Source organism: Manis pentadactyla, chromosome 13, assembly GCF_030020395.1.
Source record: "Manis pentadactyla isolate mManPen7 chromosome 13, mManPen7.hap1, whole genome shotgun sequence".
NCBI classification, from domain to species: Eukaryota; Metazoa; Chordata; class Mammalia; order Pholidota; family Manidae; genus Manis; species Manis pentadactyla.
The window spans coordinates 12,125,552-12,153,276 of NC_080031.1; the positions used below are offsets into that span (position 1 = coordinate 12,125,552).

The following is a 27,725-nucleotide window of genomic DNA, read 5'->3' on the forward strand; positions in this document are numbered from 1 at the left end:
AGTTAAACATGATGGATGGATCATGTTCTTGCTCACTCACTGGCTCTCACTGTCTCCATCTCTTTATCACTCACTCTTGTTCTCTTTGAGCATCTCTCACTTACTCTCCCCAAGATTCAGGTCACAGTGGCAGAGGGTGTCTAAAACAGGAAACTCAGAGCTGCTGCTCCCAGGCCCAGGAGAAGGGAGGGTGTCCTGGGTAAGGGGCACTGCGAAGTGAATTGTACTCAGGGAAAGTTAGGCAAGAGGCTGAGTGGGAGGCCCTTTGTGCCAGCAGGCCTCTGTCCCACTGGGGAAGACCAGCCCAGCTCTTAGTCATGATACCCCTATGCAGTATTTGCACAATGTCCCCCTACCTCAAGCTGGTGTGATCATTTTAAGTTTCAGCACTTGCTCTGTCTTGTAAGTGGAAAGGAGATATGTCTCCATCTTCCTAGATAGCTTCTGCCGTTCAGGATCCTAGAGGGATCTCCTGTAATCTGTGTCCTACTGCTCGAGTGTCACCTACATGGGATTCAAGAGAGGGAGCCCTTAATTTAGTCAGTGTGAGTCGTGTATGTACCTTATATAGCATTGTACAGTTCCTCTTGGAAAAGAATACAGCAAAATTCCACAGCTTATGCTTGACTTGAGCATTTATATATTCTTCTTGGCTCTTTCTAGCAAGTTTACAAATACTTAGCTTAAGTGAGAGCAGTCATTATACTTACTGACCATCAGCTGTGTGCCAGGTCCTATGGTAGGCCTGGAGGGTCAGCAAGATAACACTGATCCTACCCCCACAGTCTTACAGGGAAGCTAGACATGTAGTGTGACAACTGTAGTATAATGGGATAAGCACTTTGGTGGTTTATGTACAGGGGACACTGGTGACACAAAGGGGGAATAGTCATCTCAGTGGTGGGGAGGGCCTCACAGGGGAGGGGTTCCTCCACTTGAGTCTTAAGTCGCAAATAGAAATTTACCAAGTGGACAGGGCAGAGAGGGCATTTCAGGCAGAGGAAAGAGCAAGTACGGAGGCAGAAGGCTGGAATCATTTGGCGCATTTGGGGAGCTGGAGGGACAGCAGGAGGTGACAGGAGAAGGCAGGCAGGGACCAGAACGAGACCAGGAGCTCTCAAACCTTGCTGGTCATCAGGATTTCCTGGTGAGATTTTAAAAAATACAGAGCATGAGGCCTTGTTCTGTATCTGCTGACTCAGAATGTTCAGGGAGTGGAGCTGGGAAATCTGTATTTTTAAAAACTCTGTTTCTAACGGTCATCAGATGTGAGGATGATTGTCACAGGCGGTGAGGGCCCCCTAAGCAGTTGTAAGCATGCGGGTAACATGACAAGGTTCAAAGGATGAGTTGGAGCGTGGTAAGAATGGAGGCCTGGGGACCAGAAGACAGCATTGGTCTGAATCAGGGCGGAGGCGGCGGTGAGCCTCCATAGCAATTGAAGAGGTGGGACTTGGGAGCGGGCTCATTTGCAGAGGTGAGAGGAGTCTGGGATGACTTGGGGTCTGGCTTGGGCAGTGGGGTAGATAGTGGGATCGGTAACTGGGACGGGGGACGTGGACAGCGGAGAGGGCTTAGGTGGAAGCCCGCGAGTGTGGCGGGGATGCACTGAGCGCGCACTAGGTCCAGGAACTGCTCTCAGCACTTGATACACATCACCTCGTTCGGACTTCACAATAGCCCTCTGGAGACGGGATTTGAAGCCAGGTGTTCTGGCCCCAGCGTCTGTGCTCTTAGCCGATTGCCCAGTTCCACTCCTTGCGCTTGAGGCACTTGTAACTTCCCAGTAACAAACGCAGCGGATGTCTGGCTCCTGAGCATTAGAGGTCACCAGGCTAAAAATGTCCATTCGTGAGTCATCACTTCAAGGCTCCAGCGTCAGCCCAGGGTTTCGATGCTCATTCTGCTGTCTCAGAGCAGCGTGACCTTACCCTTCACTTCTGAGCACCAGTTTCCTTGTGTGGAAAATGCAAGTAATAGCACCCCTGTCGTAGGGTCCTGGTAGAAGTTGAGAGAGGTGCCATGTATCGCATTCCTGCTGTTGTACCCAGCCCAGGATAGGTGCCAGAATGGTAGCTGCCATTATACACACACAGGTGACAATTCTGGGACCAAGGAGAAGGCAGAGCTGAGACCCCTGAGGCGTGGGCAGGTGAAGGGCGGCCGGAGGAGACGGGCAGGCAAGTGGGGGAGCAGAAAGGCAGGAGGAGAGTGAAGCAGGAGCCAGACATCCAAAGGGAGGGCCCGGGAGGACAGGGGGCCCAGGGGGCTTTGGGGTGTCACCTACCTCAAGGAAGCCATGACAGTTGCCTTCTAGAAGCAGTCGGTGCCACCCACAGCCCTAGTGTCTTTGGGCTGGCCCAGGCTCCCAGGCTTGCTTTCCAGTGGTGTCACTCTGTTGTATAGCCCCCTGCGAGGCGTGTGAATTCTGTTCCCTGTTCCCTTCCCTTCCTTACCCGGGCATCTGTTCTGAGGCTTCTTGTGGGTTCAGGCCCATCCTGCTCTCCCAGAGGCCTTCCCGAGCGACTCCGGGTTGGCATTGTGTGGACTTGCTCACAGCTGCTCTTTGCTTACCTGCAAACCAGGGTGCTGCCAGCACCAGCCCCCCAGGGTTGCTTGAGGGTTAGTCCTCAGGAGGTCCCGGAGCAGGGGCTGCCTCTAGGAAGACTCTGGGTACCGCCACGCCCTCCTGGGGGTCCCGGCCCTCCAGTCGTGTCCTTGTTGGTCCCTCTCCCCCCAGTCAGCCTGCCTCCTCTGCTTCCATCTTCCCTTTTCCAGTTGCTCTCGTGACAGCACCTCCTCAGCATGAAGCTCTCTGAGCACCATCCTCTGCCTTTAGGGTACTGCTTTATGCCAGCACTTTTATGGGTGTTTTCTCACAGTCCTCGCTGCAACCCCAAATGTAGAGTATTAGCCCCATTTTACAAAGGGGGAAACAGAGGCTTAGAGAGATTAAATCATTGCCAAGGTGACAGCTAGTTAGTAGTGGAGGTAGGCAGTGAAACCATGTCCCGTTGGGCTCAACCCGATCATTCTAACACCACATGGAGCTTTACAGTTGAGGCAGGATCTGCTTATCTATGGGCAAAAGAGATAGGGCCCCGGGAGGCCTGCTTTCAGGCTGGCGCCGCAGAGCTCTCCACTCCGCCCTTGATTTGGGGGATGCTTCAGGTCAGGTTCTGGCTGGCTTTTTTCTCCAGTAGCACATTCCCAGAGGTACTTCCAGTCAGAGAGGAAATGCCTCCATGGGAGAACTGACATGCTGAGCTTGGCGTTGCCCTGGCCTGAGTGCCGTACGAGGAAGCATGCCTGCTGTCCTCCAGGCCTCCCAGCCTCCTTGGCAAGGCTCCTCTCTCACAGTGGGTGCACTGCATTGTTCCTGACCTGTGGTCTCACCAGAGGTCTGGGTGGCCCAGTATTCCCAGGCAGGTATCCTCTGCATCTCCCTGTGCATCTCAGATAGTTGCACTTTAGTTTGGCCGGGCCGGCCAAGAGCCGAGGATGCGGACTCGGAGTGAGGTGTGCAGACTGGACACCAGCGCCCGGCCCTGGCCTTTGCACACACTGCTTGTTGCTGGCATTCCTGGGAGTGGGCAGGGGAGCCCTCTGTTTGTCTGGTGTGTGGGTTCCCCAGCCTCCCTTACTGAACTTGGAGGCCCTCTGTGATGGTGAGGCAGAAGGGGCAGTGGTGTCAGCGCAGCCACTGGCCTCTTCCTGGCTCCCCAGCAGGGACCTCTTGGTTCAGGCAGAGGGTTCTCTGACCTGGAAGGAAGTTGCAGTTGGAAAGGGCCCTCAGCTTGAGGGAAGCGGAGAGAGTGGAGGTCTGAGGGTTTGAGCCCTGTGAGAACAGGGGCCTTATCTTAACCTCCCTGTAGGCTGTCTGCTCGGGGAGGCCACAGGAGCTTCACTGTGAAGTGATATCCTTGGGATCCACGTAGTGCCCAAGGAAGGGTCCTCTGAAGGCTGTCAGCAGCTGATAAAAGGTGATGAGGGAGGGCAGTAGCCCTGGGTTGACGGGAAAGGTCTGTGTAATCGCCATCTCCAAGTGGCCTCCAGGTCTCCTTCGTCATGCAGGGTCTGTTCAGCCTAGACTGCTGTGGCTCCAGGCGGCCAGAAGCACCCAGCCCACCCCTAGCAAGAATCCCAGCAGGATGGGAAACCCAGTCCACCCACGTTAACTTCCTGAACCTAAGTCTTGCCTTGTCCTGGTGTGTAGCTGGTTTCCTCTGTGGAAGGATCTTCCAATCTGCCTCTCAGTGTGGTGCTGAGTAGAGTGGGAAGGGGCCCAAGGAGACAGCTTTTCCAAGTCCTGTTTGCAGGGGAGGAGGTGTTGCAGACCAGGCCATGAGGCCACAGCAGAGCATGTACACGTGCTGACCAGGAAGAGCCTCAGTGGCAGGCCCCATCTGAGCTGCAGTGGCCCCTGTGGGCATGGCTGCATTGGCCGTGTGTCAGCTGTGGTGGGAGGGGGGAAATCTCTTTGGTTCCTCAAGAGCAGATCATTGGAGACAAAAGAGGCTGAGTGTAGAGCTGCCTGTTTAGTGGCCTGTTGGGGCTGGAGGGGCCAGAGAGCTTAGGTAGGCTGGTGTGCGGCGTCTCCCCAGGTGTGGTGAACGGCTGTGAACCCTCTCTCCCCTTCCTTCCAGTGGGTGTATAACATTCTCGACAAGAAGGCTGAAGCTGACCGGATTGTTTTTGAGAACCCAGATCCCTCTGATGGCTTTGTGCTCATCCCGGATCTCAAGTGGAACCAACAGCAGGTAAAAGCTCTCTTGCTGGGGCCCTCTGGTCTCTTAAGTTCCCTGCTGCGTGCTGGCCCGCCTTAATCTGGCCTTTCTTTCTCTCACTGGTTCCTCTCTAGGCAGGTGATAATTAAGCACCAAGGGGAGGCCTGAGCTCTGCAGTGAGAGTGCATTCCTGTCTTACACAAATGTTTATACCTTACTGTGTCCACCGAAAGCCCTTCCTGGCTCCTTCCATCTAAGGGGTGAAGAATGAGATGATGTTTTTGTTTAAACTGCATAGGCCATTCCTTACCTGGCCAAGTGGCTTGGCCTGCCTCCTTCACTTCGGGGAGCACCTGGAGCTCTGGGATGAGTGTTTACATCCTGTCCATGCCCTGGACACCAGCAGATCCAGGCAGGCCCGTGGTCTGAAGCACTGGCCTGCAGGAACCGAACCGTGGCGGCCAACCTCAGGAGTCCCCACAGCACCTGACCACAAAGGGGTCTTCCAGGAGCCTGAGCCTCAGCCCTGTGTCCTGGACCCACACGCCCCTTGCTTCTCCCCTTCTCAGGAGCAGGCATCCAGCCAGCTATCGTCACTCACACTGTCCCTCCCCAGTTCTCTGTCACCTCTCCCTCTCTCTGTCTCACCACCTTCTTCCACCCTCCCTTCCTCCCTCTCCCACACTGACCTGCCACCAAAGTCACAACTCAGTGTCACCTCTTTGAGTGGACTTTTATCCCTGGATGGGAGCAGAAACAGCGGAGCATTGTGCCCCCAAAGGCACTGGAACTGGCCAGGCTCAGCCTGCAGCAGGACAGGCCCCAGGACAAGGCCTGGGAAGCCAGGTCCGGGACTGCTGGGTAGGAAGTGGGGAGTTGACAGAGGCCCCTCCTCCGATTGGAATCTGCGTAAACCAAGCGTGGATTTGCACTCTGCTCTCGGGTGGGCGCTTCTTGTTTCTTCAGCTCCTCACATGGTCCTGAGACTCATGCAGGAACATTGTTCTGAAGTCCAGGCCCTGTCCAAAGGGCCCTGTCCGCCTCTCCAGGGATGCCTCTGCCTAGCTCCTTCAACTGTGGCTGGCCTTTGGGTCCTGAACGAGCTCACCCACAGTTTGCTTGGTTTCATTTGCTGTTTCTGGACCTGCCATGCCACTCCTTCATTGCTGAGAAAGGGGGGCTGAGGGCCTGTGGTTGGGGTAGAGGGACAGGGTTTTGGCTCAGAAGCACACAGGCAAGTGAGTGCCAGCTGTCTTAGTGGATGCTTGAGGGAATTACTGAGCATGGCCCGAGGGAGTAGGAACTGGAAGGGCGTTCTGGGAAGTCAGCACTGAGGGGCACTATGTTAGAGCCAGGCAAGGTCAAAGAAGACAGCTTTCCATGTGGGCTTTGGTGTGAGAGAACCTGCTTCCACTCTCCCTTCCTGCAGCCTAGCCCACCCCAGGCTTTAGGGAGGAAGCGAGGCCTGGCCTTGGCGATGCCTGGGAGCTGGGACAAGGCCTCGAAATAGGAATGCTGCTGCAAGCTCTGGGTGAGGTCTTCATGCAGCTCTGCATACCCTCTGTCTGCCCCTCAGGCAGCCCTGGGCCTGGAGCTTTGGGAAGGCACGCTGGCTCATGGGAGGTGGGATGCAGGGCGTGTCGGAGGAGGAACTTCTGACTCGTGAGATCCTTGAAAACTGAAGAGCTAGCGATTTGCAGTGTCTGAGGGCCACGCAAGGGCAACAGAAGATTGATTTGTGCATCCCCATTTGGGAAGCCCTGGACACAGTTGAGCCCACAGCACTGAGAGTGGAAATCCATTGTCCTGACCTGGTGCTGGCTGGCATCCTGCCTGGCCTGCCAGTGGAAATGCCCTCTCTCTGTCCCCTTTAAGACAGAAAAGGCTTCAGGAACTGCTTTGGGCTCCCAGCCAGAAGGCTGGGTGACCTGTCTCAGGGGTTGTGAATGGGCCAGCCTTTCCCTCGACAGAATGCAGGTGCAGTTGTTCTTAACCTTTGCTTAATTAGCACTTGTCTCTTAGTGGTACCATATTTCAGTGTCTCAGATCCTTGACTGGTGACAGAACACTGAAATTGACAGCTTCCTCAGAATTAGGCAGTGTACCCAGCTGGGAGACAGGCCAGACCCAGATTTCTGTTCTTTGTCTGCACCAGGGGAGGCTTGAGGAGAGAGGTGCTCTGGCATTTGCTTTGAGGAGTCTCCTGGAATCTCCCCCTATTGCCACTTCTCTCAGAAGCATATCTTTATTGCCCCTCGACTGATGGCTCAGGATTGAAGAGACTGTCCATATGTCCATCCATCCATCCAGTCCATAAATATTTATCAATTACCTAATGTTTACTAAAGCCTCCCTGGAGGTGATAACATCCCTTTCTCAAATCTCTTAAGAGATCACCTATATATTCTCTTTTATTATTTTTTATTGTAGGTCTAGTTAAAACATGTGCATGGTAAAAATGCAAATATACAAAGAGTGGGCAGTGAAAGTAGGTTCCCTCACCCCACATTCCTCCATTTCCCTTCCCCAGAAGGGACTGTTTCCTCAGAAGAGATTATTTCTTCATCTCTCTCTTTGCATATCTTATGTATAAGCATCTATGTATATGTTTACATCATCACACATATTTTCCATTTGTATAATTTAGGTTCTCTGGTCTAAATTTCTCAGACTAGGAAACTTCCTTAGAGCCACTCTAGAGCTGGAGATTTGGCTGTCCAGAGCCACAGCCATTCTTAGTCTTCCCCCTTGCCAGGAGGCTGTTACTTTGATTTTATTGTCCTGCCTTGTGAAAAGAAATTGATGGGAGTCTGTCTCCTCAGCGTGATTGATGGGCCTTCTTCTGGGTTGCCAGTCTGAGACCCTTACCAGCCCCTAGTCTAACTTTTTTCACATCATTTCTCTGGGCCAGGGATCCTTTGGCTGTCTGCAGAAAATCTGGGGTGATGTCTGATATCAAAGAATGGGTTTTGGTCTGCTCCCTCACCTGACCTGTGAGCTGACCTCCAGCACCAGGCTTCATGCCTCATGCCATGCCAGTGGAGCAGAGAGGTACATTTAAAGTCATGTTTGGGATTTGTCAGCAGACATCATCTAAAACAAATGCTACTGTCATTTTGGGATAGTGACACTGACACATAAAACAGCTAAAGACACCCACAGGCATGTGCATACATATCCCATGTTCAAGCAGTTGGTTCCTGGCTGCCCCTTGGGCCCTTAGAGAGTAAATGTCCCAGGCACAGGTCATGAGAAGGGATGGTCCAGAAGGGGCCTGTGGGCAGAACTGAGACCTAGGTGGGTGGGCACAGCTCAGCCATCTGCTGGGAGGTTTCCAGTGGGCCATCTGCAGCAGGTCTGAGGCAGAGAGCCCAGATTCCTAGAACTCTGGCAGAGACAAATGCTTATGGCGTGAAGAGACACAGTTGGACACCAGGCACCATATGGAAAATCTCATTTTCAATTTTTAAATTGGGGCCCTTAGGGATTTGGTTGGGTGACTCATGGCCCCCAAATCATCTCCTGGAGGAGTCTAGCAGCTCGGACTGCGGGGCTGAGTGTTGCTGGAGTCTCTCCAGGCCTTGCCCCTTGGAGTCCCATGTCTGGGGTCCGCCTTGCACGTGGATGTGATAACCAGCCCAGGCCAGGGTTTGGGAGAGCAGGGGAGGGTGGGAAGTTTTCTGAGCAAAAGGAAAAGTTCATTTGCTCTCTGTCCCAAGGTCACGTTGACTTTGATTCTTTGCACTGTTGTGACCTCCAGGGTTTCAGCCAGTAGCTGTTTTCAGAAAGGCTGTCCTGTGAGCCCAGTGAGACCGGAGAAGAGAGGGAAAGGTTAAGCATTCTGGTGGTGCTTATTTCTGAGCTGGCCTTAGATTCCCTTTCCACCCTTCATGTCCCTCTATACCCCTGCATGTACCTTCAACTCCAGGCAGATTGAGTTGCTTACTTTCTGCCTTACATGCCCTATAGTTTCTTGCCTCTGAGCCTTTGCTTTCACTGTTCCTTCTATCAGAACACCCTTTCTCAAACCCTACCTCTTCTTCAAGACCCAGAGCCGCCTCCGCCTCCTCCAGGAAGCCTTCCTGGATCACCCCAGCTGGACAGTCTTTTCTTCCTCCTGTACTTTTATCAATTCATGTCTTGTAGTTGTTACTTATGTACATACAATTAGACCATTAACTCTCAGAGGGAAAGAGTTATCCTTGGCACTTTCTTGAACTTCCTTCCTGCTACCCCTCCCATTCAGTTCTGTAAGTATATAAATACATATGATATTCTTTATTGGAAGAATAAACAGAAGTTCTGTTCCTTAGACTCCACTCACCCTGGGCAGGTGGAGGCCCACTTGACCTGGGGCTCGGTCCTGCCATGGAGTCCCCAGGGTTAGCTGTGGCTGGCACTGCAGCAGGTCTTGGGAGTGGACACTTCCTGCTTCTGTCGGTGATTTCCAGGATTGGCAGCCTGCCCTGGCTCGGTCCCCTGCTGAGCTTGCTTTTTTTCCCCCTGCTGTCTCCACACAGCTTGACGACCTGTACCTGATTGCCATCTGTCATCGCCGAGGCATCAGGTCGCTTCGGGACCTTAGTGCAGAGCACCTGCCGCTGCTCAGGAACATCCTCCGGGAGGGGCAGGTGAGTCGCCTCCACCAAGCCCACCCCAAAGCCCAGGGGAATTGCACTCCCATTCCAGGGAGTTCCCTGGCTGCTTTCCTCCCAAGGAAAGGAAGTCCGTTAGTGAAAGGGCTTCTGTCTGGATGCTGGGGACCACACGAGGACCCCTGTCACCTCATCTTGCCCTACCCTCCAGCCCTACTTTCAGCCCCCAGACTCACCGTCATCTGCCTAGGTTCCCAGTCTTGCCTCCCTGCCTTTATCCTGCAGGTCCCATCTGGGATGACCTCCCGTCTCAGGATCACCTGTCTTGCGTGTGATAGACACATGCCAGGCATGTTTCTGGGGTGGATGGGCCCATGCCTCTGATGTGTATGCATCACCTACCCTGAGGGCAGAGACTGGCATTCTGGGATGTTTTCTCTGGGGTATCAGATGAATCAAATGAAATTTGAAATCAAATGAAATTATGAGGTTGCTAACAGGAGCCCTGGGGGTGCGAGGAAAGATGGTGGCAGAGAGCCTCGGATCTTGGGGTGTGATCCTGGTTCTGACATGTTCGACCCCAACTAGCTGAGTGACTGACCCAGCAGGAGACTTTTCACCTCATCTCTCCAGCCCTCCGTGTCTGGATGGGATGCCTCTCAATCCACCTCTCTTTGGGTTTTTCTTCGCCTTTTTCTACTCTGAAACATTTGAAGATGCTGTTTCCCCCACTGCCCTCTTGTTTCAGGGCCTGGCCGGGAGAGTGGCCTGTTCCATTCAACAAGAGCTGCTCTGAGGCTTTGATGCATTCCTGGAGGAAGGGCTCTGACTGGATCTGCTGTCTGTGAACCCCCAGCCCGCTGTCCCCCCATCACTGCAGCCTTACCCGCCTGCTCTCTACCCCACACTTGCCCACATCACCTTCTCTCTGGCTGCTTGTCTTCTTGGAGTGACTTGTTTCTCTCTTGAAACAGCCTCTGGATGGCAGAGAGTGGTGTCTCTCTCAAGGCGATGCTGGGCCAACACTCATCTGTCCAGACAGCCTCACCTGAGCAGGGCAGGCCTGCTTACCCAAGCAAGCCCTTTGGGTGCCCGGGCTCTAGTCTTATCTTGCTGCAGAGATCCTTGGGGTGAGCTCAAATGCAGTATAAATTCTGGGGTGCATTCTCAGCCCTAATCTTTTTCTCTTCACCTAATCTTCACCTAATTACTGAGGCCCTAATCTTTTTCTCTTCACCCCTGACCTTCTCAGGGCTATTAACCCACAATGAAAATCAGAGCCTCCTTTTAATTCCAAGCCTTCGATGCTCCTAAAGAGGGTTTGATAGAAGAAGCCCTACCCCTGAACAGGGTGGGGATGGGCAAAGGGAGGCGGGGCCCAAGTCAGTGCTTTCCTATAGGAGTCCAGCGAGACTCAGTGGGTTATGTTTGGCCTTCCTTTGGCCTGTCTGGGGGCAGCTCTTCCACTGTCCCCTCCCCCCATCCTTTCTCTCTCCCCAAGTTCTTAGCTCAACCCCAGTCCCAGCCCATCTCCTTCATTTCCAAGCTTCACAGTTTTCTGTGCAAGGAGCGAGAGCAGGGCCTCCTCCCCCTACTTACGACTATGTGCTTATGCACCATCCTGGGGGAGACAGTCCCCGCAGTCCTGGGGGCCTGGGGCCTGGCCTTAGACACTGGAGCTTCCAGGTCCCCCAGCAGCAACCATGCGAGGAAGCGAATACTTTATCCAGGTTGGAATGGGGAGCCCTGATCGAGGCCTCTGGCCCCTTCCTCTGGGGAAAGAACCTCAGCTTTGCTGCTGTCACCGCACTTGTGGAGTCCCTAGAATGGAAGACGGGCCTGAAGCAAACAGTGGGCAGAAAGCCATGTGAAGGGCTTTTGTTAGGTGTCCAAAGGCCAGCTGGGAAACGACAGGAGGGGATGCTGGCAGGGGCTGGGGGGCAGCATGGTGACCGTTTCCTGCCTCCCCCTTTCTCCTCAGGAGGCCATCCTGCAGCGCTACCAGCTGAGGGCAGACCGCCTCCGCGTGTACCTGCACTACCTGCCCTCCTACTACCACCTGCACGTGCACTTCACGGCCCTGGGCTTTGAGGCTCCTGGCGCGGGGGTGGAGCGGGCCCACCTGTTGGCAGAGGTCATTGAGAACCTGGAGCATGACCCGGAGCACTACCAGCAGCGCACGCTTACCTTTGCCCTCAGGGCTGGTGACCCCCTGCTCAGGCTCTTGCAGGAGGCCCAGAAAAGCTGAGTTGACCCTGGGCTGTCAGGATGAACATGTGTGGGATCAGGGTGTGGGAAGGATTTTTAGCACCAAGAGAATTTTTTTAAAATATGTTTTGTATTAGCTTATTCCTAGTATGTGAAAAAAGTATTGGTCTTACTCGGTGTGGACAGATGGCATGGCCTGGGGAGGCCATGGTAAGGGCCAGTGGAGTGGACAGAAGCCAGCGGGATCTTCTTGGGAAGAACGGCAAGTCCCTGGAGTGGCTTCGGCTGACCTGGAAGGGCGCCAAGGGCTTTCTCCACATCCCTGTGCGCGCCATCCTTGCTGTTTCCCCCTCTTTTCACTCCTTCCTGCTCTGCCACCACATCCCTCTTCCTTCTTCCCATTTTCTGTTCCTTCCTGGTGGTTCTTTAGGTCTGCGTATTTGGGAGTTCCCCCAAAAACCCAAGTACGAAAATTCTCTGGAAAAAGTTCATAATGTTTTTTTGGTGGTGCTTCCTCTTTCCCTCGCCAGCACTGAGGTCCCGTGTGCCCCCTGTGTGAGTCAGCCTGATCGATAACCTCCTTGTTGACAAGAATGAAGGACTGCCGCCTGGAAGTGGGAGGGTTTTTAGTAAGAATCAGATAGTGCAAGTCCAGAAACGCCTGACTTGGCCTCTGCCATTTGGTCAGTGAGTCCCTGGCCTTGAGTTTATTATCTAAGTGGGAAGACAAAACAAACTCACATGGAAATTAAATACAAAACTGTATCAACAAGGGCAGAATGATGTGGTTGCAGGGGAGTACAAAGCTCTGAGTGGTTTGGGTTCAAGGTGTTACCAGCATCATAGGTCCCTGGTTATCAGATTTTGAGGCTGGAAATGGACTTCCGGTGTCCAAGGCTGATGGCCTGTAGGGAGCCATCAGGGGCTTATCCGGGAAGGGTCACACCTCCCAGCACAGAGGACAGGTGTGTCACATTGCCAGAGGGGCTGGCATGTGTCAGTAGTCCAGGTAGGGCTGAGGGACCCTGGATCTTGCTTCCTGAGGTTTTCTCAGGAGACAGGATGTGGGGTTCTGCAAAGTGATGGATAGGTAGCAAGAGGGAAGCTGAGGCAGAGAGGGTGATTCTTATTCCGCATCCTTGGACCGAGAACCAAGAGGTCTGGATTCAGAGTCGAGCTCCTTCACTTGCAGGTGAAAGCTGTCAGGTGGTAACCCTGTCTGTCACGTGCTGCAGGCCCACAGTGCCAGGAGTTGCTTTTGGACCTCAAGGCCTCTGGACCAGAGACTCTCTAGAAATGACAGGGAAGTGGAATGTGTGGTCAGAAAGCACGGGCCTTAGAGAAGAGACCTGCCCCAGGCTGTAGACGAGGCCTCATGACCCGGCTGCTCCTTTCCTGTGGCTCTTCAGAGTCCCAGGATTCACGTGGTGACGAGATAAGCAGGTATATCTCAGGTGGAGACACAGCAGGATCTATTTCATGGCCCACCATACATCTGACCAGCTGTGTCCTGGAGGAAAAGCCAGTATTCTTGTGGGCAGTGACACTGGTCGCTGCGGGGGTCTTGGGGATAGGAGGCTGAAATCCCGAGGTATTTTCCCAGAGCAGGTTTCAGCTCGCAGGCTCCTCCCTGCATCTTAGTTACTCCCATCCCAGGCACTGCTGGGGAATCCACCCTCTTCCCCGCTGGAAGTATAGTTGGTACTGACATATAAGCCCCATCTTCCCAATCCCAGTGCTACGGAAGAGCAAAGCAAGGCCTCCCCCTAGAACAGTCCCCACCCACTGCCTCGTCCTATGCTTCCACTGCCCTAGGCCACTCCTGGAAGGTATGGGTCACAGGTCACAGGTCTTAACTAATGTTCTCGTCTTCACCTTGTAGTTCTGACTCTTGCAAGATGGCTGGTAGACATTCGATGGATGGATATGTGACCCTATGAGGAGGGAGGAGGGATAGATCAGGCTAGGGAGGCACGTCTGCAGAGGCAGGGCATGCCTTCACAGGGCATATTCCAGGGCGGCGGGACCCCATCTCCTGGGAGGTTCCTGCGCCATTTTTGGCTCGGGATTGGCCATTTGTGAGTCTTTTCCAAGCATCACCTGTGTGGAGTCAGGTGAGGCCCCACTCCTAGAACCTGATCTGTCAAGGAGAGGGTACCCCCAGGGTCAGATCCCTCCCCAGGGCCTCTCTGGGTGGGCATCCCCTTCACTCCTCTACTCGGCTTTGTTTATCTTCATGGCAGTTCAGAAGGGGTCTGCTCTGCAGGCCTCCCACTCTCACCTTTCTTAGACACGGAGAAAGACTAGCTAGGGCTCCCCTGCAGAGCCAGCTGGACCTTCTGTTGCTGACTCTCCACCTGGTGGAGGAAGTTCCCTCCTGCCCGGTGCCGCTGCTCTCCCTCCAAGCCAGCCCCTTTGTCCTGATCACCCTCATCACCTTATTCCACTTACGCTGTCCTGCTGGAGGCACTGGGTCAATACAGGCCGTGGTGTTGAGTACTGTCCAGGCTCCAAAAGCATACATACCCTGAGTGCCTTCCTGGGGTCACCTTTTATGCCAGACTGCTGCATACCTGTTTTCAGGGTGGCTTCTGGGCTGTCTCTTTCTACTACATTCATTGATTTGTCTGTCTGCCCCACTTGCCTGGAGGGTAGGTTAGGCTACTGTTGGACTCAAGAGTCAATTAGGAATTCGAAGTGTACAATAAAGCAACCTCACCCTTATTTTTAAAATTGCTATATTACTGTGTCATACCTGAAAACAGCCCATCACTTCATGGACCCTCGCACTGCTCCCCTGTACAAAGAAACTGCCTCAAGGTGTGCTGGGTCTGGCCCAATGTCACCAGGTGAGTGTCAGCCCCAGGACAGGAGACTTCTGACTGTTTGTTCACCATTTACCAGTATCTAGGGCAGAGGGCAGTGCCTCTCTTCAGTGCAGGTTTAATAAGCATTTGACTCCGAATTCCAGTCTCTTGGTTGTCAGGCCAGGGGATGCTGAATAAGGACCACCCCTCTCCTCTGCTTTACACTTCCCTTCTATCACTTTGCAGAACCCCACATCCTGTCTCTCCTGAGGAAGCAAGGTCTGGTATCTCAGCCCCACTTTGACTATTAGCTGATGCCAGCCCCTCTAGCAGTGTGACATGTCTGTCCTCTGTGCTGGAAAGAATGCCAGATGTTTCCTTGCATGTCCACAATGTGCGTGCTCGTGTCCTGGCTCTGCTGGAGCAGTGATAGATGTCACCTTGCCCAGATAAATCCTGGATGTCTCCGTAGCTGGCCGTCAGCCCCCAGGACTTGGCCTACTTTCCTTCTGGCTTGGTTGGAAAAGGAAGGAGCAGTTGGACGCATGACTGTACTGTTCAGGGCTCCTCTCAGTTTGCCCAAAAGTTTCCTCATAGAGCAAAACTGCTGAGTGTTCTATATTAGTCAACATTCCTTCATGAAACAAAAACAACATTTCAGAACAGTTGGGCATTTAAGCTCCACTTTGCATATCCCTGTTCAATATAGATCCCCAAATTGAGAAACAAATCAAGAAACAATTACATACGAAGCAACATTTGAAATTGTTTCTCTTGTAATATTTCCATATCCAAAACATTATAATACTGTGTATTTTATTTCTGAATAGTTTGATATAGGCCGGAAAACTCCTCTTCTCAGAAAGGACTAAATCTTTATTCCAAACAGTATGGGTAACGTTAAAATGTCTTTTCTTTTTTATAAGAAGAGGGTGATAGTGGTAGTTTTTTAAATATCCTCAGTTAGCAACATAAGGATTTGGCAACCCTATGTTTTTTTATTATTACTGAAATTACATTGGATTCTGAAATCTCTTAAACTTCAATCACCAGGTTTTAACCACTTAAAAATTAAGCATGGACTGAATTTGTTTAAAGTGTTTCAGTTCAATAAACAGGTTTTGAGGATTTACCTTTTTTCTTTTTAAAGCAAGAATGTGGAGACAGCTCACATGGAGCTTACAATTTGGTAAGGAGCATATGCATTAATTACAAAGTATTTACAAGAGTGGTGAGTGCCTTGAAAAAAGCAGAGTGGGCTATGAGAGCTTAGGCAAAGAGAAGCCAAACTTACAGGTTAAAACTTGGTAGCCACATGGCCTGTACAGGCAAAGGCCCAGCAGTTAGGGAGACAGACCGATGGCTCAGGGGACCGAGAGCTAAGCTTCTAGCATGGGGCACACATGTATAATCACATGAGCCAGTTTTTCCTTCAGAACCTTGATAAAGAAACAAAAGTCAAGATGAAGGGGAAATTTCTTAACGTTCTTCTCCCTCTGCTTGAGAGGCAGTGTGGTTTGGTGGTTCTGGCATAGAATCTGAATCATAACCAAGTGTGATCTTGGCCAAGGTACACAACTGCTCCTAAGCTAGGAGTGACAACAGTGCCCACTCGGAGGGTTTTTGTGAGGATTAAATAAGAGGATTTTGTAGACACAGTAATCACTCATTAAATGTTAGCTGCTCTTTTCCTAGTGTGAAAAGGACCAAAAAAGGATGTAACCATAGATTTTGGGGCTCGATATGAAAAAGAACTTCCTGATTAGAAGGGCTTGAAATCCTAGATTATGAAGTGGAGGCATGGCAACCAAGAGACTTTAAGGCAAAAAGCAAGCCATAAACTATCTCTCATTAATTGATGGTGGCCCTAAACAGAGGCAAGGGCTGTGTGCGATGACTTCACAGGATTTCTTCCAGCCTAAAGGTTCCTGGAATGCACTTTAGCCTGGGCCTGCTGGCAGGTTTCTAAGACTACAGCAGTGATGTCCCTGCTATTGAGAACCCTGGGAACAGCTCAGCTCCATGGTCCAGCCATATAAATCTGATAAAAATAGGAGCTGAAATACCATCCCAGAGTTGCTATTTTTAAAAGCGTTTGAGATGCTGGATTGGGTTTATTTATTCCTCAAACGGCATCTTGCTGTTCCCTCCTCCTGGTGGGCAGGATGCTAACGTGGCACATGTGAGGGACAGGAGCCAGAAGCCTGTGAGGCACATTTGTCAAGCGGCTCCATGCCTCGTGCCCACACCGATTGCCTGCCAGGAAGTCGCTGCTGGACCAGCTAAGATGTACCTGCCCTCCTAGCCCCTTGCTCCTCTGTCTCCTCCCTCTGCTCCTGAGGCCCCTCTGGTTGTCCTAGGAGAGAGGTGTCCTCTTTCTTCAAGGTAGAGACAGAGCCAGAGAGGTAAAGGGAGGCAGAGGAAATTGGAACAGAGGTCACATGGCTTGGAAGGGGACCAGGACCCAGACTGCTGCTCCTCAGGTTGTCTTGACCCACCCTGGGCACAGTTAGCCTTGAGAGGAACACAGCTTGCCTCTTGCTGAGCAACCAGTGGTGTCTGCAATGCGGATTGGTGAAGGGGTGTATTAGAGGTGGGAGTTACTCAGATGGCTCCAGAACCCAGTGCTTGGGATCAGAAAGCTCCAGAATTGTTCTCCTCCTGTCCCGCAGATGATAGCACTTCTACGCAGCCAGCTAAGCATCTGGCTGTTCCATTAAGAAACTGGAGGGGAAAGATCATGAATAAGCACATTGTGGCCTAAGGGGAGGAGTCACAATTACAGTTAGCTTCTGGGCACCCAGTAACCTGGCCTGGGATAAGCTGGCAGAGGGGAAGTGGAGAAGATCTGAATAAGTCTTATAGGTCAGAGCAGGGATTCCGCCTGCATAATAATAGCACACAGCGCATTATGCGTTCACAGCAAATTCATATCCATTGCCTAATTTAATATCAATGATAGCCCTTTGAATAAGCACTGTTATTTCCATTTTTTCCTAGTAAGAAAACTAAAGCTATCTAGTGACAGAGGCAGAGTTGGAAATCAAGTCTCCAGGGGCAAGAGCAGGCCCCTCAGTTCTGTTTTCAACTGAATGGAGCTTACATGGTGATTCATAGCAGGAATTGCAAACTGACTTTAGGTCTAGTTCATGAAAGAGTTAGCAAAGTTTAGAAGCTGGGCTGACTATCAGTTAAGCTTGGCGGGGCTCCCTAGGTACTTTGGGCCAGCTTTCCTATCTGAAACAGGGAGGCCCTTCCCTTTTCCTTTTCACTTGCCCAGGGCAGGGACTTTAGTTAGTGTGTTCTTACCACCTAGCTTAATTCCAGGGCTGGAGCTGATGTGCAATTAGGATTTGTTGAATGAATGCTTGCCCGACAAAGCTGAAGGCACCATTCAGACAGACAGAATTACGTTAGACACGGGAAATGCAGAAAAAACTTCTGCCCAGCAAGGTATGATTTAGGACCGAATAGTCCTAAATACCTGTGGAAGAAGTGGGAAGCTGCCTTCATTTTGCTCCTGCAGAGCAGAGCTTGCTGAAGTATCTGTTCTCAACAGGTAAGTCCTCCAGTTTCAGCTGAAGCGAACTTTGAGCAGACCCTTCTCTGAACCCCCTCTGCACTTATGTCAGTGACACCGTAACACTTAGTCACATCCTGTCCAGCTTTATTCTTGAACAGGAGCCCACAGTGGGCCTTCTCTCCCTGGCTGGATGGTAAGCTTCCAGGAGACAGGGACCCAGTCTCGCACTTCCTTGGAGCTGTTGGCCCTGCCAGCACCGGGCTTTTCACACTTGGGGCTCAGTGCCCAGTAAACATTGCTCCCCGATCAGAGTGACTTGGGGTCAGTGGATTGTCCAGAGGGTGACTCCTGGACTGTTTCCTGCATCCTGGGCACTTCTGAAGTTTGCTTGGGGAAGTCTTGGCTCAGGAAGTAGGGTGAGGTGTCTTACTGAGGTTTCCCCTGCCTGTCACCTTCAGTAAGGAACAGAAACTGAGAAACTTTTAGGATGCGAAAGGGGGGTGCAGAGGGAGCAGTTGGGGGATTAGGGCACAGTTAGGGCACAGGTCGCCGTCCAGGGCACCTGACTGCTGTGCACTGACGGGTGGGCTCCCGGAATAGGGCCCTCCTCTTCCGTGCCTCACTTTCCCCAGTGAGGGAAGGACACGGCTGCGCCACGTGGGAGCGCGGAGAAACCTTTGTTGGGTCCCATTGTTTTTGGGGGGTGTGCGGAGGCTGCGCTGGGCACATCCATGCAGGCGGCACTTGCAGGCAGCGCCCGCCCGGGCGCTCCGCTCGCCCCATCCGGCCTCCTCTTCCACCCTCTGCGCCTGCCTCCCCCCCTCGATCCCCCGCGGCCCCCCTCCGGCCCCTCCCCGGGCCTCCGCGGCCCTCGCAGCATCCCCGGCCGGCGGGCGTCGCCCCGCCCGCGTGCGGCAGCGCCCCGGCCCTCCCTCCTCCTCCAGCCCGCCCTTCCTCCAGCCCGCGCGCTCTTCGGAGTCGGCTCCCGGCAGTGTGCGCAAGCGTGTCCGGCCCCGGCCCCGCCCCCCGCCCGGGCCCGGGCCGGGCCCCCGCCTCCCAGCAGGCGGACCTGCCCGCTCCCAGGCCGGCCCCGAGCCCGGGACAGGGACCCGGCCGAGCGGAGCCGTCGCGCCAGCGCTGCGCCGCCAGCCCGCGCGCCTAGCGGATCGGAGCTGTGCGCGAAACTGTCCTGCCCCGCCCCGCTCCACCCGCGAGGGTGAGTACGCGGCGGCGGGCCCCGGGCGGGCCCGGGGGGAGGGCGGGGAGCGCCTCGGGGTCCCGGCTGTCTGGCCCCCAGCCCCGCGCCGCGGCCAGGGAGGTGGTCGGGCCCGGCACGTGGGTGCCGCGCGGGTCCGGGTCCGGGTCCGGGTGGGGTGGCCGGAGCCCTGGGAGCCCTCTCCCTGGAGCAGGTTTTAGCGGGAAGCCGGTTCCCTTCGCTCCCTTGGAGTGAGCAGGCAGGATGGTCCTCTCCGGAAAGTTTCTAGCCCCGCCGCGCCCGGGCTGAAGAGGCGACCCCACCTTCAGCATCCTCTGAGCCGTGGTTTCTGCCACAACTACCCCCATCAAGTCCAGCAGACCGTGGGCTGGCTTTGCTGGGTCCCTCTGTGTGCAGGAGTCTCAAGGTCGCCAAGCAGAGCCCAAAGGTGGGGGTTGCTAGCTGCAGGCGGGCCGTATCCAGGACACCGGATCCAGGTTGTGGGGTCTTTGGGCCTAGGCGACTGTACTCCAGAGCTGTCTGGGGAGTGAGCACTGGGGAAGAATAGGGTTGGAGTGAGGATGGGGTACAGCTGGGATTAGAACCTGGGCTCAGCGGTCTGTTCTGGGTGCCTCCATGGGGCCCCTGCTGGAGGGACGTCTCAGTCAGCCCTGAGCTGACAACATGTCTGCCTGGACTGCCCCCTCCATTCTCATTCTTGAGGGGAGGCTCCGTCTCGGCCGTCTGAAGCCCGATTCCTCTGTTTCACAAACGGGGGCCTGAGGGCCTGTCTTGGGGGCTCCTGTCAGAAGGCTAGGATGTAGGCAGTGTTCGGCTGCTCAGCTGTGCATGTCTGACCTCATGGCCACCCACAGGCTGGCACCCCCACAGGCTTCTCAGGGAAGCCTGTGCTTCCACCACTGGAGGGAGGCACAGTGTGGGAGCCAAGTGGAGGCCGACTCACTCTTTGTGGAACCTTGGGGACGGCCCTGTACTGGCTAGGTTGTCCCACGGGGCACAAACCAAGGCCACTTTTTTTCTGAGCTTCCCTCTGCCACCTGCCTCTTCCAGGTCCTGACCCTGGCATCTCCCAAGGTTTTCAATGAGTTTGTATGTGTGAAGTGCTTGGAAATGTTGCCTGCGCAGAGCAAGAGGCATATGAGTGTTGGCTCTTAGTAATGTTTCTGTCATACTCTTACTCTCAGGCTGCCCCATAACTCTCAAGAGGGTGCCTGGGAGGTACCCCCTGCTTGGGGCTTGGAAACTAACTTGTGGGGCTTTTTCTTTTTGCTGGGAGCTAGCCTAGGAGTACCCCCTTCCCCTAGCCAAGGTGACCCAGGTTCCCTCTGACCTGTTCCCCGCTCTGCTCCTGTCCGCACTCCCAGCGCATTCTGTGCCCTTTCCCCCAGCAGCAGCTTGCTGCACGGGAGTTCTTTACTGTCTGAGGGGTCCTGGGCTCCATCAAGCCGCTGAGGGAGAGCCAGGAGTTGAGGCCAGGCCCCCGGAGTCCACGTTGACAATGGGTAGGAGGGAGTGTAGATAGATGGGGAAGTTAGGGAAGTCAGAGTCACCTGCTTGGACTGTGGGCTGGGCGGGCATCTGTCACTTAGTGTGGCTGCTGCTCGGGACACCAGGGACCCCCACCTTGCCGAGCCAAGGCCTAGGCCAAAAGGAGCCTACGGTGCCTTCTGGGCTATCTTCCCTCCCTTCCCTCACCTACGTACTTACCCAGAGCAGTGACTCACCCCATGCTCCTCAGGAAAGTTCCTTGGCCCTCCACCCTCACAGGCCTTTTAGACTCTTAGGATCCAGCTTTCTGGGAAGAACCAAGAATCTGCTTTTCTGGAATGTAACAAATCCTGGAAAGGAACCCCCTTCACCAGCAGGAGAAGAAAGAGCACACCCCGCCCCACCCTTCTGTGTTCCAGTCAGCCTATGTTGTTCAGTGGTTACCTCACACTGGCCTGGCATCTGTCCTGCATTGGGTGCCCAGAAGACCCTATCTGGGCACATTCCCTGGGTTTCTCCCCAGAGAGGCCCCAGTGGGGCTGTGAATTCCTCCTTTCAGTGTGGCTCAAGGGTTTGTACCTTCTGTCCTGGGAAAGGGTGCACTCTAGATATTGTATACACTCTGTATACTGTAGGATAATATATGAGTCTGCTCAGTCTACACATTCTCTATACTGTCGGGTAATATACGAGTGTGTGCTCAGTCTCTATGCTCCCTATATGGTGGGGTAATACAGTAGTGTATGCTCATGCTACATGGTCTCTGTACTGCGGGATAATAGATGACTGTATGCTCACTCTACACATTCTCTATACTGTGGGGTAATATACGAGTGTATGCTCAGTCTATACCTCTCTCTGTACTGTGGGGTGATATACGAGTGTGAGCTCAGTCTATACTTCTCTCTGTACTGTGGGGTAATATACGAGTGTATGCTCAGTCTATACCTCTCTCTGTACTGTGGGGTGATATACGAGTGTGAGCTCAGTCTATACCTCTCTCTGTACTGTGGGGTGATATACGAGTGTGAGCTCAGTCTATACATCTCTCTATACTGTGGGGTAATATACAAGTGTGAGCTCAGTCTATACCTCTCTCTGTACTGTGGGGTGATATACGAGTGTGAGCTCAGTCTATACCTCTCTCTGTACTGTGGGGTGATATACGAGTGTGAGCTCAGTCTATACCTCTCTCTGTACTGTGGGGTGATATATGAGTGTGAGCTCAGTCTATACATCTCTCTATACTGTGGGGTGATATACGAGTGTATGCTCACTCTACACGCTCTCTCAACTGTGGGATGATACATCATGGTTCCAGCCCACAGGGGATGGGGAGCTCCAACATCCTGAAAGGGACCCTACATATCCCAGAGTGTCCCAGAGCCCGAGGGCCGTACTGTAATCAAGGGGGCCTGCAGAACACAGCTGAGCTTCTGGCCTGCGGACATGCACCCTGGGTGCTTGAGGGCAGGGCTATCAGGTGGTGGGGCTAGGCATCCAGAAAGCTTGCGGGACCCGCTCCCTCCCTCCAGACTCCTGGGCTACCCTGTCCTGATTCATTCCCCTGGCCTTCAGGGTCCTCCTTCCTTCCCAAGCCCAGCGCCCTGGCCTGAAGCTGTTGGCTGCCTGAGGAAATGGCCAGGGTAGGCAGGTTTGGGAGGCTGTGGTCATCAGTCTCTCCTCCCCTTCACCGTCCCTTCCCAGAGGTGCTCCTCACTTGTACACGAGTGTTCTGAGCCATCAGCTATAGGCTGCCGGCCAGCCCTGGCCTCAGAATCTCCTGTGACCCCACCACATTCCATGTGTGCGTGCGTGTGTGTGTGTGTGTCTGTGTGAAAGAGAGAGAGAGACACACACAAATTATTCTACAGATAAAGGAAGTGGTCAAATGCAGTGCATGCAGGAGCAACAGTATGTGATGCACAGGGGCCCCGCCAGGTGCTGTGTGGTTCTAGATTAGTGCCCCTGAGCCCAGCAAGAGCTGAATCCTGTTAAGGGGTTGTGCTGGGCTGATTGCTTTTCAGGGTGAGGAGGCCATGGGTGTCCAGAGCTGCAGGTTTTCTTTTTGTTTTGGCTCCTTGCCTGGGACCAGGAGACCTGTAGGCAGATTACTGCCCTATCTCTGCCTGCCCCACCCCTACAAAGCTGCCCTGCAAAAGATGATGTGACTGCTCTAAAATCTGAAGCCCTGGCTTCTGTCCAGCAGGGAGGAAGGTGCTGCTGCCAGGGCTGAGGTGAGGTGTGGGCCTGGCGAGGCCCTCGGATTCTACCTGGGCCTTGAGTGGGAGGAGTGCTTGGCTGCTGACCTGGAAGCGATGTGGCTGCTTCTACCAGTCTGCAGCTTCACCCCAAAGCTGGGTTCGGGGAGTGCCCCAATGCTTGGGCCCGAGTCCTCTGCCCCTTGCAGCCTCTGTAAACAGCTGTCCTTAGAATAAAAGGGACTTAGCAAATATCAAAAGTAGTCACCATTTATCAATCAAGCACTTATTAAAAGCCTGGCTCAAAAAACTTAAGAAAAAACCTAGGTGTGTTATACACTTATTTTCATCACTTCCTTTAGGCCTCACACAACCCTTTCATTGAGCCCATCTATAAATGAAGAAATAGAGGCTAGAGAAGATGAAACTTTGTGGCCAAGGTCACCCGGCTCATAAGCCGCGGAGCTGGAACTCATATCTAGGCGTGTTTCCCAAACCTGCGCTTCCGGCAAGTTCTCCAAGCTCCCCCAAGCTCATCTCACCCTGTCCTGTGATCTCTGAAGAAGTGCAGGCCCAGGGGTGTGAAGGGGTTTGTCCAAGGCCATAGTGTATTGGTGACAAGGCAGACTACACACCCAGGTCTGCTGATCCCCAGCCCAGAGCTCTGTGTGCTGCCCTGGACCCCGCATCTCGCCTTGCCCATCCTGGCACCCTGTCCCCTGAGGCTAGGCGGTTGGCTTGTTCTCTTTCCCTGCCCGCACTGCTGCTGGCCCCTCCCAGCCCCCACCTCTCCTGCTTTTCTGCTGGTAATTGCTTCCATCTGGCCACTGCTACAGGCTCTTATTCCTTTGGAAGTGTGCTCTCCTGCTGCCGCCCACATGGCTGCGAGGCCTCATCCTGCAACCTCAGTGACACATGGCTTAGAGGAGGGGCCCTGGGGGTCTGAGCTCAGGCACCCAGGCCGACGTGGTCATTCCTGGCATCTGGCATCCCCGGATTCCACCCCATCCAGGCCTGGCTTAAGGCTGGAGAGGCACCTCGAAGACCCGCGTCTCAGTCTGAGTTGTGAGCTTCCCTCCTGTGTGCTCACAGGCTGCCACAGCCCCCACTGCCCCTTAGAGGTGTCCCAGGTCTCCCGTTCCTGGTTGGAAGGGACGGAGAAGTGGGGGCCAGCAGGGATGTGCCCTGGGGACGTGCTTGAAGGTCATGGTGGGGGAAGTGAATCAGGCCACTTACAGTGGCAGAGGCCGAGGGACCTGGGAGCTCTGGCAGGTGGGAATGGGGCCGACTTGTTTCCTTTGATGCCAAGCCAGTGACTCAGACAGCAGAACTAGCGATGAAGCTTCATTGTTTGGTCCTGATATAAAGTCAATCTGTGCATTTTAGCAGTGCATTTAATGCTCCGACTCCTTGCTTCGGACTCTGCCTAGGCTGCAGGGGGGGACCACAGCAGGGGCCTCAGGGTGGCCATCTGAAGATTCCAGAAGCACGCTTCTGCCTGTGGATGGGGCAAGTTTTCCATCATTTAAGATGTTCAGGCATAGACAGGTCACCCTGACAGGGACATTCCGCAGGAGATGCAGCCACTGGAGGGGCATGTTTGTGGTGTGGAATGGGCTTGAAAAATCCTAAGGCATCTTCCTCCCTGAGGTTTTGCGATTTTAGTGTAAGCTCCAGAAACCGGTCTGCCTTGTTCACCACTGTATTCTTCATGCCTGGAATGATGTCCAGCAAATAGGTGCTTAGTAAATATCTGTCTGATGAATGAATGGAAGATGTAGCTCAGGTTTTCTGACTTTGTCTTCACTTAGCCCTGCTTTGCTTCCTGCTTTTCCTGGGACGAAGGGAGAAGAGCTTCCCTTTGACAGGTGAGCTGTTCGTCAGAGAAGGCCTGGCCCTGGGCATCTCTTCAGGTACTGGAGAGGCAGGCAGGAGCTGCAGGTGGGGAGGGGCCGCAGTGTGCCCTCTGAGGAGCGCATGCCCTCCACTCCGCCCACCCCAGGGTCACCAGGGCACATTCCTTAGCCCAACCTTACATCCTTGCACAAACTGGTGCTAATCTCACTTCCTGTCCTTGACATCAGACCTCCCTTTCTAATTTGGGTCCAAGAAAGGTGCCCTGGAGGGTGGGACCCTCTCTCAGGTGTCCTCAGGATGAGGGGCTCCCTCCTGTTCTTGCTTCACTGCAAATGACTGTATTCCCTCTCTCTGTTAGCTTTCCATTTAAAATTCCATTTGAAAGTGGGACAGAGGGCTTCTTCGCTTTAAGCATTTTTATTTAGAAATAATAGAAATTTCTTATTTGGGGGCTTTAGTGTAAGCTCCAGAAATTTATTTATAAATTTAGTGTAAGCTCTATAAATTTATTTCTAGAAATAAAATAGTATTGAAAACCTATTTGGCTCTGGTCAGACTGTTGTTATTTGCCCAGTAGCTTGCCCCACATGTTCTTAGCCTCAGCCTTTGCTCTCACTGTCACCCCACGTGGCTTGAGCGCCATGGTCATCGCCTTCCTGAGCTGCAAGTGCCTTCCGCATCCAACTGGAGACTCTGTTCTCTGGGGCATCCCTGAGCGCTCAGTGCACGGTCACCTACCCCTACGTTCTCTGTTGGGACCTGAGGGGACCCTGTGCCGGCTGAGCCAGAGTGGACTGCAGCGGGGCACAAGCAGAGCCAAAGACAGGCGGCGGAGGGCAGCCCTCTGGGTGCTGCAGGAGAACCATGGCTGGCTTCTCATGCAAGGTGTGTCCTTTCCCCAGCTGCACAGCCTTGGGCTTACCATGAGCCTCCCTTTCCTCCTCTGAGAAGGTCTGAATGAGAGCATTTCACATAACAGTGCAGTGCCTGGATTCCAGTACTCTGTGAATGCCGGCCGGTGCTTCTCTGTGATTCGGTGTGGGGCCCAGAGACTGAAGAGTGTCTACTTTCTGGCCCAGGAGAGGGCCAAGTGGTAGGGTGGTAGGGCAGGGGCTGCTCCTGAAGACATCCCTTGCCTCCTCTCTGTCTCTTCCCAGCTGAGTGACCTCAGGCAGCTGTCTGGCTTTATTGGTTCTCCATCAGTCCATCTGTTAACTGGGCTCACAGTTTCTGCCTCCCCACCCCATACACTTACAGGGTTGTAATGCACAAATGAGGTAGACTTCTGCAAGCTGGGAGAGGCCTCAGAGGCAGACTGTAGGGCGGAACCTGTGACCTGGCTCTGCTGTGGCACACAGTAGTCACTCAATAATGATTTCTTTTTGCAGATGATGAACCGAAATGCAGAAAAGTAACTTGCTGTTCAAGGTCCCAGAGCATCTCCTCCCTCCAGGCAGGGGACTGCCTCAGGAATGACCCTGGGTCTCTTGGCCCTCTGTCTCAGCCCTGTCCCTATCTCAGTCCTTTCTCCAGGCCTGGGGTCATTGAGGGCCTGCCTGCAGCCCTGGGTGCGCTAGGCTGAGTGCTCTGGCAGTGCCTGGCCCTCTGCTGCTCCAGGACTGCCTTGGGTTGCCGGAGAGGGTTAGAGAGCTGGTAGGGGCTGGGTGTGAAGAGCCCATCCTCACAGGCTGTGGGGACCCCTTTCTTCACACTTAGCGTCCCTTTCTCCTCTTGGGTTTTTTTCTTTATTTATTGTTCCAGTCCTATTCTGCTTTCCTTCCTTTTTCCTCGCCTAGGTTTCTCTAACCTCCTTCAGTCATATCTTCTCTCCCCTTGTCCCTCTGTCCCCCTCTGCCCCACCTTCTGCATCCAAGTTGTCCAGACAGTGGCAGCTGGACCTGGAGCCGGGTTGGGTGGGCATCCTGCAAGGCCGTGGAGGTCCTGGAGCACCTCCTCTTGTTGGCAGTTCTAGCATTTTTGAACAAAATGGCTCTTGCATCAGTTGGGTTTGGTGAAGGGACAGTGACTACTCAAAGTAAGGAATGCTTCGATCTTAAGCTCAGTTCCCCGGGCCCTCACCCACTTCATTGCATACCTTCCTGGGCAGGAAGCTGACATCTTGTCCTGGAGCCTGAGGGTCTCCAAAGAGCTGACTGGTGGGACTTCTCTGCCCTCTGCCCTCCACCGTCCCTTCTCCAGAGCTCCAGCTCTTTCCCCGAGAGGTACCTGTTAGGATGGAGGAGGCTGGCCAGAACAGAGGGACTCCTGCCCAGATGCCATTCAGGTAAACACACAGTGTGTTGTATTTGGGCTGATGCATGTGTTTGTGGGTGTGCCTGCACGCTACGGTGTGCGGATGAGTGTGTACACAGGTCATTGGGAAGAGAGAACGTGGGGTGCACTGGTGTGGGCCTAGGCCCCCGCTTCTGGGCCTGTCACTGCACAGGTGTGCCCCTAGCCCAGAGCTCTCCTGTCTATGGTCCGTGTGCGCCTGGCCTTGCACTGGGGCTTTGCTCTGTCTTGGGGGCCAGCTGGTCTCCTGCCGTAGTCTTGCGCAGCGGTGACTGAGCCCTGGCCTCCCATTTAGCTGCCTGGGGGCTCTTGGGCGAGCATTTGCCCCCACCTCCCAGAATGGAGGCGTGTGGGGGCTTCCTGCCCGGCATCTCAACCCTGCCAAGGCGGAGGGAATGGGGAACAGCTGCGTCGGCTGATTCCGGCTCCGTATGGATTTGGTTTGAAAACAAAGCTCCCTCTGTGTGTTCTCAGGCCCCTTACATAACCAGGGGGCGGGGGCGGGGCCAGCAGGCAGGAGGGGGTGGAGATGGGGACAAGGAGACACCACGGTGGGATGGCTGCGAAGGGGCAGGGACCAGGGACCGTAGAGGAGAGAGCACCCGAAGGGAAAGAAAGGCTAGGCTTGACCCTATAATTCTACTTCCTGCCTCCTGGGGGGGAAGGAGATCGATTGCCAGGTCTGACAACTTTTACCCGGCTGAAGCCTTGTCTTCCTCGCTTTGGGCCCTACCTGCCAGCCCTGAACCCCCAAGCAGGGGGCTGCAGGAGCTCTCTGGGAGTGAGGCCGGATCAGGTTTGGGGCTGGGCC

At 54.0% G+C, this 27,725-nt stretch overlaps 2 protein-coding genes across 15 annotated transcripts in view; both read left to right on the top strand.

Moving 5' to 3' along the window:
• Positions 1-15,465, top strand: part of DCPS (decapping enzyme, scavenger) — a 37,939-nt gene extending 22,474 nt beyond the window's left edge. Inside the window, exons 4-6 of the mRNA XM_036930112.2 lie at positions 4,647-4,760; positions 9,248-9,358; positions 11,304-15,465. Coding sequence (XP_036786007.2) covers positions 4,647-4,760; positions 9,248-9,358; positions 11,304-11,570 — 492 coding nt within the window. The 3' untranslated portion in view covers positions 11,571-15,465. The remainder of the gene's footprint in view (positions 1-4,646; positions 4,761-9,247; positions 9,359-11,303) is intronic.
• The window catches only part of ST3GAL4 (ST3 beta-galactoside alpha-2,3-sialyltransferase 4), a 39,915-nt gene continuing 26,459 nt past the window's right edge, over positions 14,270-27,725 (top strand). For 9 of the 14 annotated variants that reach the window (XM_036930099.2, XM_036930098.2, XM_036930096.2 and 6 more), the window contains exon 1: positions 18,938-19,076. The gene's annotated coding sequence lies outside the window, so the exon portion shown is untranslated. Of the gene's footprint in view, positions 14,380-15,487; positions 15,527-18,937; positions 19,077-26,729; positions 26,907-27,725 lie in introns of those variants that run through there. The other 5 variants (XM_036930100.2, XM_036930104.2, XM_036930102.2 and 2 more) reach the window with 3 other exon arrangements.